Source organism: Rhineura floridana, chromosome 14, assembly GCF_030035675.1.
Source record: "Rhineura floridana isolate rRhiFlo1 chromosome 14, rRhiFlo1.hap2, whole genome shotgun sequence".
In the NCBI taxonomy this organism is placed as follows: domain Eukaryota; kingdom Metazoa; phylum Chordata; class Lepidosauria; order Squamata; family Rhineuridae; genus Rhineura; species Rhineura floridana.
Genome location: NC_084493.1, coordinates 36495723 through 36506111, shown reverse-complemented (window position 1 = coordinate 36506111; position 10389 = coordinate 36495723). Strand labels below are relative to the sequence as shown.

General features: G+C 49.0%; 1 protein-coding gene across 1 annotated transcript; it reads left to right on the top strand.

Annotated features, from left to right (window-relative positions):
- Positions 1–4942: 4942 nt before the first annotated feature.
- Positions 4943–7195, top strand: LOC133369673 (C2 calcium-dependent domain-containing protein 4C-like). The gene is made up of 2 exons (XM_061595100.1): positions 4943–5051; positions 5724–7195. The coding sequence occupies exon 2, from the start codon at positions 5781–5783 to the stop codon at positions 7116–7118; it is 1338 nt and encodes a 445-aa protein (XP_061451084.1). The 5' UTR covers positions 4943–5051; positions 5724–5780; the 3' UTR covers positions 7119–7195.
- Positions 7196–10389: the final 3194 nt, after the last annotated feature.

The following is a 10389-nucleotide window of genomic DNA, read 5'->3' as shown; positions in this document are numbered from 1 at the left end:
ACTCTAACAGAAAAAAGTCCAGCAGGGGTCTGGATTTTTTTTCCTTTTTACACTTTGAACTCTGATTCTCTCTAACTGTTTCCTGTATAGCCATGAAAATTGAGAGGGTTGTTAAGCAAGCGTTTCTGAGTTCAGGACTATAAGGTTTGTAAGGTTTTGTTTTGAAATGAGCTTATGGGAAGCATCAGAATGGCATGGGAGATATTTTCAATTTAACATTGCAGAACGTGAAAAATCCAAGCTCGTTACAGTATACACCCACTCTCACGGCTGCATAAACTGGGCTGTGATAGTTTGCAGCAAAAACTGGGCATGCACAGCACTGACTGGATAGTACTAGTGCCATCACTAGCCCACTTCCCTCCCCATTCACGGAACAGTTCAGTTTTGCTGTTTTCATACAAAGTGAGTGTACATTTATATATAAAAAGCCAATAAATGACAGCTTTAATTCTATTATTGTGTATAATCTGTGTTTCCTACAACTTCAGTGTCATTTTGAATGGATCTGATGAAGCAGACTCTAGTCCATGAATATTTATGCCATAATAAATGCATTAGTCTTTAAGGTGTCACAAGACTCTATGTTGATTTAAAAAATAAACACTTCTCATTTGCTTGCTAACAGTTTTTCCACTCAGTTTTCTCTTCCTTTTTTGGGTATCAGGTGAGGGTGTGTGCAGTTGTCAAGGGAGATGCAACCTCTTTGCTAATTATTAGGGGTATGAGGGCCCTCCCCTTGCCCTGGGAAATATCAGCCAAATTATCAAAACTCTTTTGGCTTCGCTCAAAATAGGGCTGCCATTTTCTGAGCCGCTGTTCTTGCACCTTTCACACTGGCTTGACTGGCAGAAAACTATGTTTATTTCCATGCCATGAGGCTGACTAGGCATGAGTAAAACATCATAACTGTGCATACTGTGTGGCAGTGAGGGTGGCGAAGAAGGCCTTCTCTGCCACCATCGCATCCTCAAGTAGCCGTTCAGTGGAGCTTTCCCATATTGTCAGGGATCTGTTGACATCAACTCCAGGAAATGGAGTTTTACACCCTTCAGAGGCCCACTGTGAATTGTTTGCAAGTCACTTTAAGGGTAAAGTTGCTTGCCTCCATAGCAATCTTGATACCCCATATACATCTACTGTAGGCCCCAGTGAGGTATCCAGTGCAACTGCAGTGCTGCAACTACTTGGGATCAGTTTCAGTTGATGCAGCCTGATGACGTGGACAAGGTGCTTGCAGTGATGTGGCTAGCAACATGTCCTCTTGACCCTTGCCCTTCTCGGCTTATTAAAGTTTACCAAAGGGGTTTGACCAAGTGGATCCTGGGTGTGGTCAATGCATCATTGTGGGAGGGAGTGGTTCCAGCCACCCTGAAAGAGGTGGTGATTTGACCGCTCCTGAAAATGCCCACCTTGGACCCATTGGTTTGTTACAACTACTGCTTGGTCGCAAATACCCCCTTTTTAGGGAAGGTGTTCGAAAGGGTTGTGGCGCAGCAATTGCAAGTACTCTTGGATTAAACAGGTTATCTTGACCCATTCCAGTCTGGGTTCAGGCCTGCTTATGGGACTGAATTGGCCTTGGGCGTCCTGATAGATGACTTCTATCGGGAGGAGGACAGGGGGAGTGCAACCCTGTTATTCTTACTTGATCTTTCAGCAGCTTTTGATACTGTTAACTATGGTATTCTTCTGGGCCGACTTGGTGAGATGGGTATCAGAGGTACTGTTTTACAGTGGTTCCAATCCTACATCCAGGGTTCTTTTCAGAGAATAGCACTGGGTGATTGTCTTTTGGCCACCTGGCAGTTGTGCTGTGGGGTGCCACATGAAACCATCTTATCCCCTATGCTGTTTAACATCTATATGAAGCCCTTGGGAGCGGTCATCAGGAGATTTGGGGTGAGGTGTCAGCAGTATGGCAACAATACCCAGCTCTATTTCTCTGTAACATCTGAATCTGGAGAGGCTGTGCAAGCCCTGGACCACTGCCTGGACTTGGTGGTGGGCTGGATGAGGGCCCATACTCCCTCTGAAAGAGCAGGTCTGCAGTCTGGGGGTGGAGCTGGATCCATTTTTGTCACTAGAGGTAAGCTATAAGGCAGCTTCCTGAGTTCTTAATGTTCATGGTACTTTACAAACTAGAAGAGGAAACCCCTGCCCTGAGCAGCTTGCAGTCTAAAATTTGGCACCGAGGAAAAAATAGAGGAAAGTGAGAGAAGTGGAGTCAGGATAGGCAGGGGAAGAATAAATTGTCTGGACTGCAGAGTTGAAGAGCATCACACTCTGCCATCAGCCAGGGGACCAAGGTCCATTGACAGGGTGCTTCCCCACCGTTCCAAGAAGATTACAGTAAGGGTGAGACCCATTCATCAGCCAGAAGAGAAGCAGCTGCAAGGGGTTGGTTTTGCCCTTCCCTGCTAGAAAGAACACAGGTAAGAATTTTATAACTAAGAACCACACCATTAGGTTCACTCTATTCCTCTTCCCTCCCCATTCCCCTTTCCTTTTGTGTTGTGTCTTTTAAACTGCAAGCCTGCAGGCAGGGTCTGCCTTATTATTGATCATGGTACGTTGCTTTGGGAGCCTTTTCCAGCTAAGAGCCAGTTAAAAAGTCTTGTAACAAACAAACAATTTACTTCAGTTACACATACTCTGATTCACTTATAGTGGGGCAAGGGAACAAAGGGTTTTGTGCCAAAGGCTTTGTGGGAAAGGTGGGTTTTTGAGGAGGGAAGGAGGTGTCGTATGAGGCAGTCCCAGGCAAAGAAAGAAGGCGGAATTCTCTGAGGCAGCAGAAGGCCCTCGGACAACAACGGAGAGAAAGTCAAGACCTTCCAGATATGAGAGAATGGTTGTTTTCCCTTCAAACAATGGCCTGCAGGTGGTGCACTTGGGCTGCCCTAGATGCACGGATGGACCTGTGACTTCATGGGCCTAGGCTGCACATGCAGGGGCTCCAGCAGCCCCCACCTCCAGCGTCAGGCAGAATGAGGCCAAGGTGCTGATGCCCCAGGCAGCTGGCTGGAAAAGATGTTTGTTGCTCTCACGGGACAATTTGATTTATCGTTGTGCTGGTTTGATTTTTTTAATGGTTTTATTTTATTATGCATTATATATTTTTATGTTGTACTCCACTCTGGGGTTGATTTTAGTGAAGCGCAGGTTATAAATTACCGAAACAGACAATCATGATGCCTTCTTGTTCAGAAAATGGATGACTTAAGGAGGATTAGCACGGCTACGGTTTTTCCACAGGGTGCCTGCAATCCTCACGTTCCACCTGGCCATTTAAAGCTGCCCCCAGGCGGGTGCTCAAAGTCCACAGTGCATGTCAATAAGGAGGGAGGGATACTTAATACGAGGATATATGGCCATGTACAAATTCAGCCACCTTCTACAGCAGCTTCTCCTCAATCTGGGCAAAGCAATTACCTTTCCTGGTAGGCCAGGCGGAAATGAGAGGACTGTGAGATCTAAGCTGATTATAGTGGTGAAAGTGAAGCAGGTACAGCTAGGAATGAAGTCTTGGCAGAAGGTATAGAGATGAAAACAAGGACCTAGTGTGTGGCAGCAGTTGTGAAAAAGAACCCCACACTAGTAGGAAGGGACTGAAAATGAAACAGCCAGTATCACCATGCCCTTATAAATGTCTACAGCAGCCTCTGCCAACTTGGTGCCCTCCAGACATTTTGGATAAAAGCTCCCATCAATTGTGATGTAAGTTTCAGGCTGGCAAAGGCTGATCTATGGTGTGGCCACACTTGGAATACCATGCATACTCCTGATTTTCCCTGTCTCAGAAATGACATTTTGTCATGGCTGAAGGGAGTCCTCAAGGGCATCTCTGGGCTAAAGCATGCTGCTTCTTTGCTTAGCTTCTTTTAGCTGCTGTCTGGGACCACAATGCTTGTTTAGAGTTTTCATGTTTAAAACAACTGGTGCAAGTTACTAGTCCTTAAGGCTGTGAAGTTGGGGAGGGAGGGAGTATGTGAGCAATCCCAGGGTGCAATAGGAAAGTAAGCAGTGCCTTCCACCACTGTTTGCCCCTCCTTATGAGTAGAATCAGCAGAATAAGCAATTCAAAACATACACTACTTGAATTTGCATCAAACTCTAGGGGCAAAAATCTATTTATCAAGTCCTCCAGCATGGCCAATGGCCAGGGGCAGCTGTGGTCCAAACTGTCAGACTGGGGAAGGCTGATCGATCTAAGGGCTCTCTTTTATTCAAGCCAATAGAGGAGGAGGAGGGCTCTCCAGCACTGAAGGCATTCAAGAGGCAGCGGGACAGCCTCCTGTCGGGGATGCGTTAACTTGGATTCCTGCACTGAGTAAGGGGCTGGACTCGATGGCCTCCAAGGCCCCTTCCAAGTCTACATACTATGATTCTGTCAACCCAACAGTCTGATAGGTTGTCTTTCGTTCCTCCCTGGGATGTCTTGGGCCAATCAACCCCCCTCACACAGCGGCGACTAGTAATAACAGTCAGAGATTGCATCCAGTACCAGGGGCCGCTGAATACCTTTTGCCGGGGCCACTCGCGGGAGAGCGCTCTTGCGCTCAGGTCTTGTTTGGGGGCTTCCCAGAATGGGCACCCGGCTGGCCGCCGCGTGAACAGATCCTGCACCAGATGGGCCTTGGCCCGATCCCGCGGGGCTCCTGTGCAGTCTCCCTGCCCCGAGGGGCTTACCAAAAAAGGCACGCGGCGGGTAACCCCGCGCGGCTCCTTCCACTCCCAATCCTTGGTCTTCGGTGTTGTGCAAGCAGCCTGGCGAGGGACAGACGCTCTGTCCCTCTGAACCCTCCCGAGCCAGCCGGCCGGCCAGCCGCCGGCCCTGCAGCCGCGGAGAGGAGGAGCGGGGCTGTAGTCCAATGGGAGGCGCCCCCGCGACTCTTCTCCCGCCCCCAGGACTGCGATTGACCATAAAAGAGCGAGCCCGAAGAGTCTAGCTTTCCATTGCGAGCGCGCTGGTCGGAGGTCGTGGTTAAGCGCGGCTTCATGCAGGCGGCATCGTGAAGCAGCTCCTGGGAAGCGGCCGGCCTTGCAAGGTAGGCGCAGGGTTACTGCATCAGAGGACCTTGCGGGCTTCCTCAAAGGGGCTTCGCACCCAAGTTCGTTGAGGGTCGCAACTTCAACAAGGCAACCCAGTTAGATGTCTAAAGCTTTGCCAATGCCTACTTTTGGTTTTTGTTTCTTTTAAAGCGTGCCTAAAATATCTTTGGAGTTCTGTGGGTGGGTGTTTTCCCTTTCCCTCTCATTCTTTCCTTGTTAACTAAAAAAACAAAACTGGTTTAATAGATGGAATGTATTGAATTCCGTATAAAATAACACCGAGAATTCTCCTGTGCAAGGGAAAGCGTTTGTTGGCCCTGTAAAGATGGGGTGGGTGGGTCGAAAGTCTTTCTGGAGCTCGGTCCTGTCCATGTTGACTCAGAAGTAAGCCCCACTGAATTCAGTGGTGCTTACCTGCAAGTAAGCATGCCCAGGTTTTGCAGCCATGATGGGCAAATGGGCTTTAGCTAGCAGACTGTGGCTAGTCAAGGGCTGTGCAGGCCATCTATCTTGGGAAGGGCTGTAAGGTTTGAAAGGTGGCTTTCCCCATCCAAGTAAATAGATTGCTTCGCTCGGCAGATGCAGGCAGCCCCCTCGCCCCTTGCAGGATGCCTGTGAGCTCTCCGGAGGTGCTGATGCTGTTGTTTTCCCCTCTCCCTTTTTGGCAGACTCTTCCGTCCCCTTTCCACTCTTCTGTGGGACTCCCTTGAGGTCAGACCGCCTCGATGTGGTTCTTGGAGAAAGTGCGGGCATCGCCTGAAGAAGGCAGCCCCCTGAGCCCCTTCTTTCTGGGCTTGTCGCCCAGCCAGCCTATACCCGACAAAGGCAAGGCTGGGCCTCCCCCGACTGCGGCTTTTGCCAACATCTTGACCCCAGACCGGATCCCGGAGTTCTGCATCCCGCCTAGACTGGCCAGTCCGCCTCCGGTGAAGAGTCCCAGCATGGCCTTCCAGCCCCACCGCTGCCTGACCGAGCCTGGCTTGCAGCATGCCGCCTCTGGCATGGCTGCTGAGTACAGCCCCAGCCCATTCCTGCTGCCCCATCTCATCCAGGTGGAGAGTGCGGAGGAACTCCCAGCCCCGGAAGAAGAAGGGACTGACTCGGATCCCCGGTCTCAGGCTGCCTTGTCCCTGCCTCACTTCCCCAAAGCCCAGACCTCCTACGGCTTCTGCACATTGCTGGAGAGCCCCCACACCAGGAGGAAAGAGTCTATCTTCCACAGTGATTCCTCCGTCAGCCCCACACCCAGCCTTGCCCTGTCCCGGCCCAGAGCCAACAGCTACAGTGGCAAGGAGGTGGCCTCCAGCCCCATTGCCATCCAGTCAGCAGCCTGCAGGCACCGGCTGCTTGGTAGACCAGGCCCCTGGGACAGCGACACGGCCTCCTCCAACGAATCCTCGCCGTTTAGTTCGCCGCTTCTCAGCCGCTCGCCTCCACAGCCCGGCTTGCTCGTCAAGGCCCGGAGCCAGGAGGGGCTGCTTGGCAAGGCCTTGAAGGCCAGGACCAGGTCTGGCATCGGGAGGGCCAATTCCTTATCCACTGATGAGGGCAGCTCCACAGACAGCAGCCCCCATGCCACACGGCGCTCCTCAGAGAGCCTCTTTGACCCTCTGACCTCCCGGGCCTACAGCCTGTCCCCATTGCCCATCTTCCTGCTGGACTTGCCCTGTGGCCGAGAGAGGCTTGGCCGAGAGAGCGCCGTCTTAATGGACAAGGGGGGCCTGCTCCGGCTCTCCTCTGACTACTGCTCTGAAAACAGACGCTTGCGGATCCGCCTGATTAGCGTGGAGGGGCTTTACGAACCTTCAGTGGAGGCCAAGAACATCAACTGTTGCATCACCTTTTCGCTTGTGCCTGGGAAGATCCAGAAGCAGCGGAGCACCGTCATCAAGAGGAGCCGCAACCCCATCTTCAACGAGGACTTCTTTTTCGTTGGCCTTTCCAGAGAGGACCTTTACAGCCTCTCAGTGAGGATGAAAGCTGTGAATAAAGGGTGCAACATGAAAAGGGACCTCGTTTTGGGCGAGACCGAAGTGGGTTTAATTAATATTTTAGCAGCATAAAAAATTCCTTGCAACTTGACAAATTCTATACATTTTTTCTTATGTTTTTTAAATAAATAATAGTATTTTTATTGAAACCTGTGCATGTATTTCTTGTGGTATCTGTTAAGCCAATAAATGATTGTGGCAAACTTTGAGCAAGACATATATGGCTGTATGTACACCATATACTTAAGGCATGTGGCTTCTCCCAAAGAATCAATGCGATTTACACCTAAGGATGTAAGGATTACAGCTTCGGCATGTAAATAGTGCTCCTCTTGCATGATCACCCTTTAAACAGCCCCTGGATTGTGGGCATGGGGAAGGAACTGAGGCTGGTTAGAGTGTCGGACTAGGGCTGGGGAGGCCCAGGTTCAGATCTCTGCTCAGCCATGATGCTCACAGAGTGACCTTAGGCCAGCCATTCTACCTTAGCCTATTCTACTTCACAGAGTTGTTGTGAGAATAAAAGGGGGAGCCCTGTGAGTCACCCTAAGCTCCTTGGGAAAGGGTTGGAATAAAAATGTAATACATTAAATATATATTCACTAATAGGCAAAAAATACCTTGCAGTTTAAGAACATACCTATAGCCAACAGATCTATCTATCAAACTTTAAAAAGCAGAGAAATTGAGCAGCTACAGTGAATGCACCAGGAGAGCAGGAGACCTGGCCTCCTCTCTGAGATATTGGACTACCCTACAGATTTGTCAAAATACAAATACAATTTGGGTTGGTCTTTCACAGTCCAATCCACTTCCTGTGTAGCTCGGAAGAATTTGGTTAAATGTGCCTCTGAGCATATGGTGAATGGTGGCAACACATGCCATCTCCCAGGATTCTTTGGGGGAAACCATGACTTTCTAAAGTGAAATACAGGTCTGGTGTGGGTGTGGCCCCCTGATCAGGCAAGCCCAGCAGCTGTGAGTGTCTGATGGCTTTTAGAACACTGACAGATGGTTCTTACTGGCAACCAGAATGATCAAGGGGATGGAGCGACTCCCTTACGAGGAAAGGTTGCAGCATTTGGGGCTTTTTAGTTTAGAGGAAAGGCGGGTCAGAGGAGACATGATAGAAGTGTATAAAATGATGCATGGCATTGAGAAAGTGGATAGAGAAAAGTTCTTCTCCCTCTCTCATAATACTAGAACTCGTGGACATTCAAAGAAGCTGAATGTTGGAAGATTCAGGACAGACAAAAGGAAGTACTTCTTTACTCAGTGCATAGTTAAACTATGGAATTTGCTCCCACAAGAGGCAGTAATGGCCACCAGCTTGGACGGCTTTAAAAGAAGATTAGACAAATTCATGGAGGACAGGGCTATCAATGGCTACTAGCCATGATGGCTGTGCTCTGCCACCCTAGTCAGAGGCAGCATGCTTCTGAAAACCAGTTGCCGGAAGCCTCAGGAGGGGAGAGTGTTCTTGCACTCAGGTCCTGCTTGCGGACTTCCCTCAGGCACCTGGTTGGCCACTGTAAGCTCAGGTTGGAATGTGTGTAAATAAACAAACCATATTTCATAAATACACCACAGTCTCCGCTGACCTTCTTCCCAAGGAAACCAAACCCAGGGCGAGCGCAGGGACCCCAGGAAATCTCACCGCTCGGAGATTGGGGAGGCACGCAACAGTATCATGGGCATGGAGAAGAACTGAACCGCAGGATCATGGAAGTGCAAGAGGTTGCCGCCTCTGACATAATGCGTGTGAGCTTTGCATAGGAACACGACAGGCTGTACCTCTGGCCTCTCATAGCCTTTGAATATCACTGTTTACAGTTCATACCTATTATAAGTACTAGCCAACTGAGGCCAACAGTCCATGCATCTGATGAAGTGGGCTGCAGCCCATGACAGCTTAGGCCACAATAAGCCTTATGCCCTCACCTAGCATATAGGTGAATTTGCTAAGATTTGCATCTGAGTAGATGTATAGGATTGCACTGTAACTCAGAACAGAAAGGTGCCACAACACTTTTATTTTAATGTATTGAATGTAGCTTACTTTTGAGTAAATGTCTCACAGGATTGGGCTGTTAAAGTTTTGTTTCAGTAAGACATGATGGCACAGAGTTGTGCCAAAAGCTCCCAATAAGAATTAGTGTCAGACTGGAAAGGAGGTGAAACAAAGAGAGAAGAAATAGAAATGTATGGAATGACCCCTTTGATTTTTCTGTGCAGCTAGAAATGAGAAGTCAGTCACTTGTAACAAAGAAGCCCATTTCTATGGCTGTGCCATTATGTAAGCATTCAGGCTAAACAGAACTCTTCATTACACAGAGTGGGGAACAAAGCTGATTGCTCAGCTCAGTACCAAGACAGCAAACATGGTTAAAAACGCCTTTGAATTCTACCATGATAAGTGCCATGGAAGCTGCCTGATCAATCTGTGAAGGACTCTGAGTGGAGCTTGCAGGGAAGGGCTGCTCATGTATTCTGAGCCCTGATCCAGCGCTGCTGTTGGGCAGGCCCCCAACTCAGGAGGGGCTGACTTGGTGCACTACCCCACTTTCCACTGGTGTTATGTTCAGGAAGGAGAAGGGAAGGGTCTTTTCCATATCCTGGATCCCTGCTTTGGGGTACAAAAGCCAGATCAAGAGGGGGGCTAATTGGCAGGACCCCAAGAACAACACAGAGCCGTTTACTCCAACAAGGCCTGGACTTGCTCTGCACACACATCCAAAAAGGCTGGCTGGAGGCCATGTCAGAAAATCCTCAGCCTTCCATATCCCCATCTCTCCACTGCAAGTGCCCCCCCCCCGCCAGTCCTGGAGCCAGCAGGAGTTTTATATCTTGAAGATGTCTTGTACAGGTTAGCCATTAGAAAATAGTCATTGCTTTACTGCAGTTTCCCTTCAAGTCTGTGTATGCATAACTGAAATAAATGTGGGTTTTTTCCTCTTGTTTACCCCCCACCTCCCCTTTCTTCTGTTGTCTCCCTTCTGCCAGATTATAGATTGCAAGCCCCTTGGGGCAGAGACCTTATGGTGTGGAAAAGGTGGATAGGGAGAAAACCCCATCTCATAATGCCAGAATCCAATGGGCTCATCCAAGGAAATAAAACACTAGGAGATACTACTTGCAAAAAATGTGTACATTAGTCAAAACTGCATGCAGAAATGTGTTTATTAGGAGAAATATGCCCTAAAATTCTGAAGAATTAAATTGCTGCAGAAATGTGGAGAACTGAATTAAGGTTAGAAAAATGAGACAGCGAGAGAGAAATTAACAGATCCTTCAATCCCTAGTGCTATGTGAAGAAGTGCTTCCTGTTATCCTGCCCAGGGAG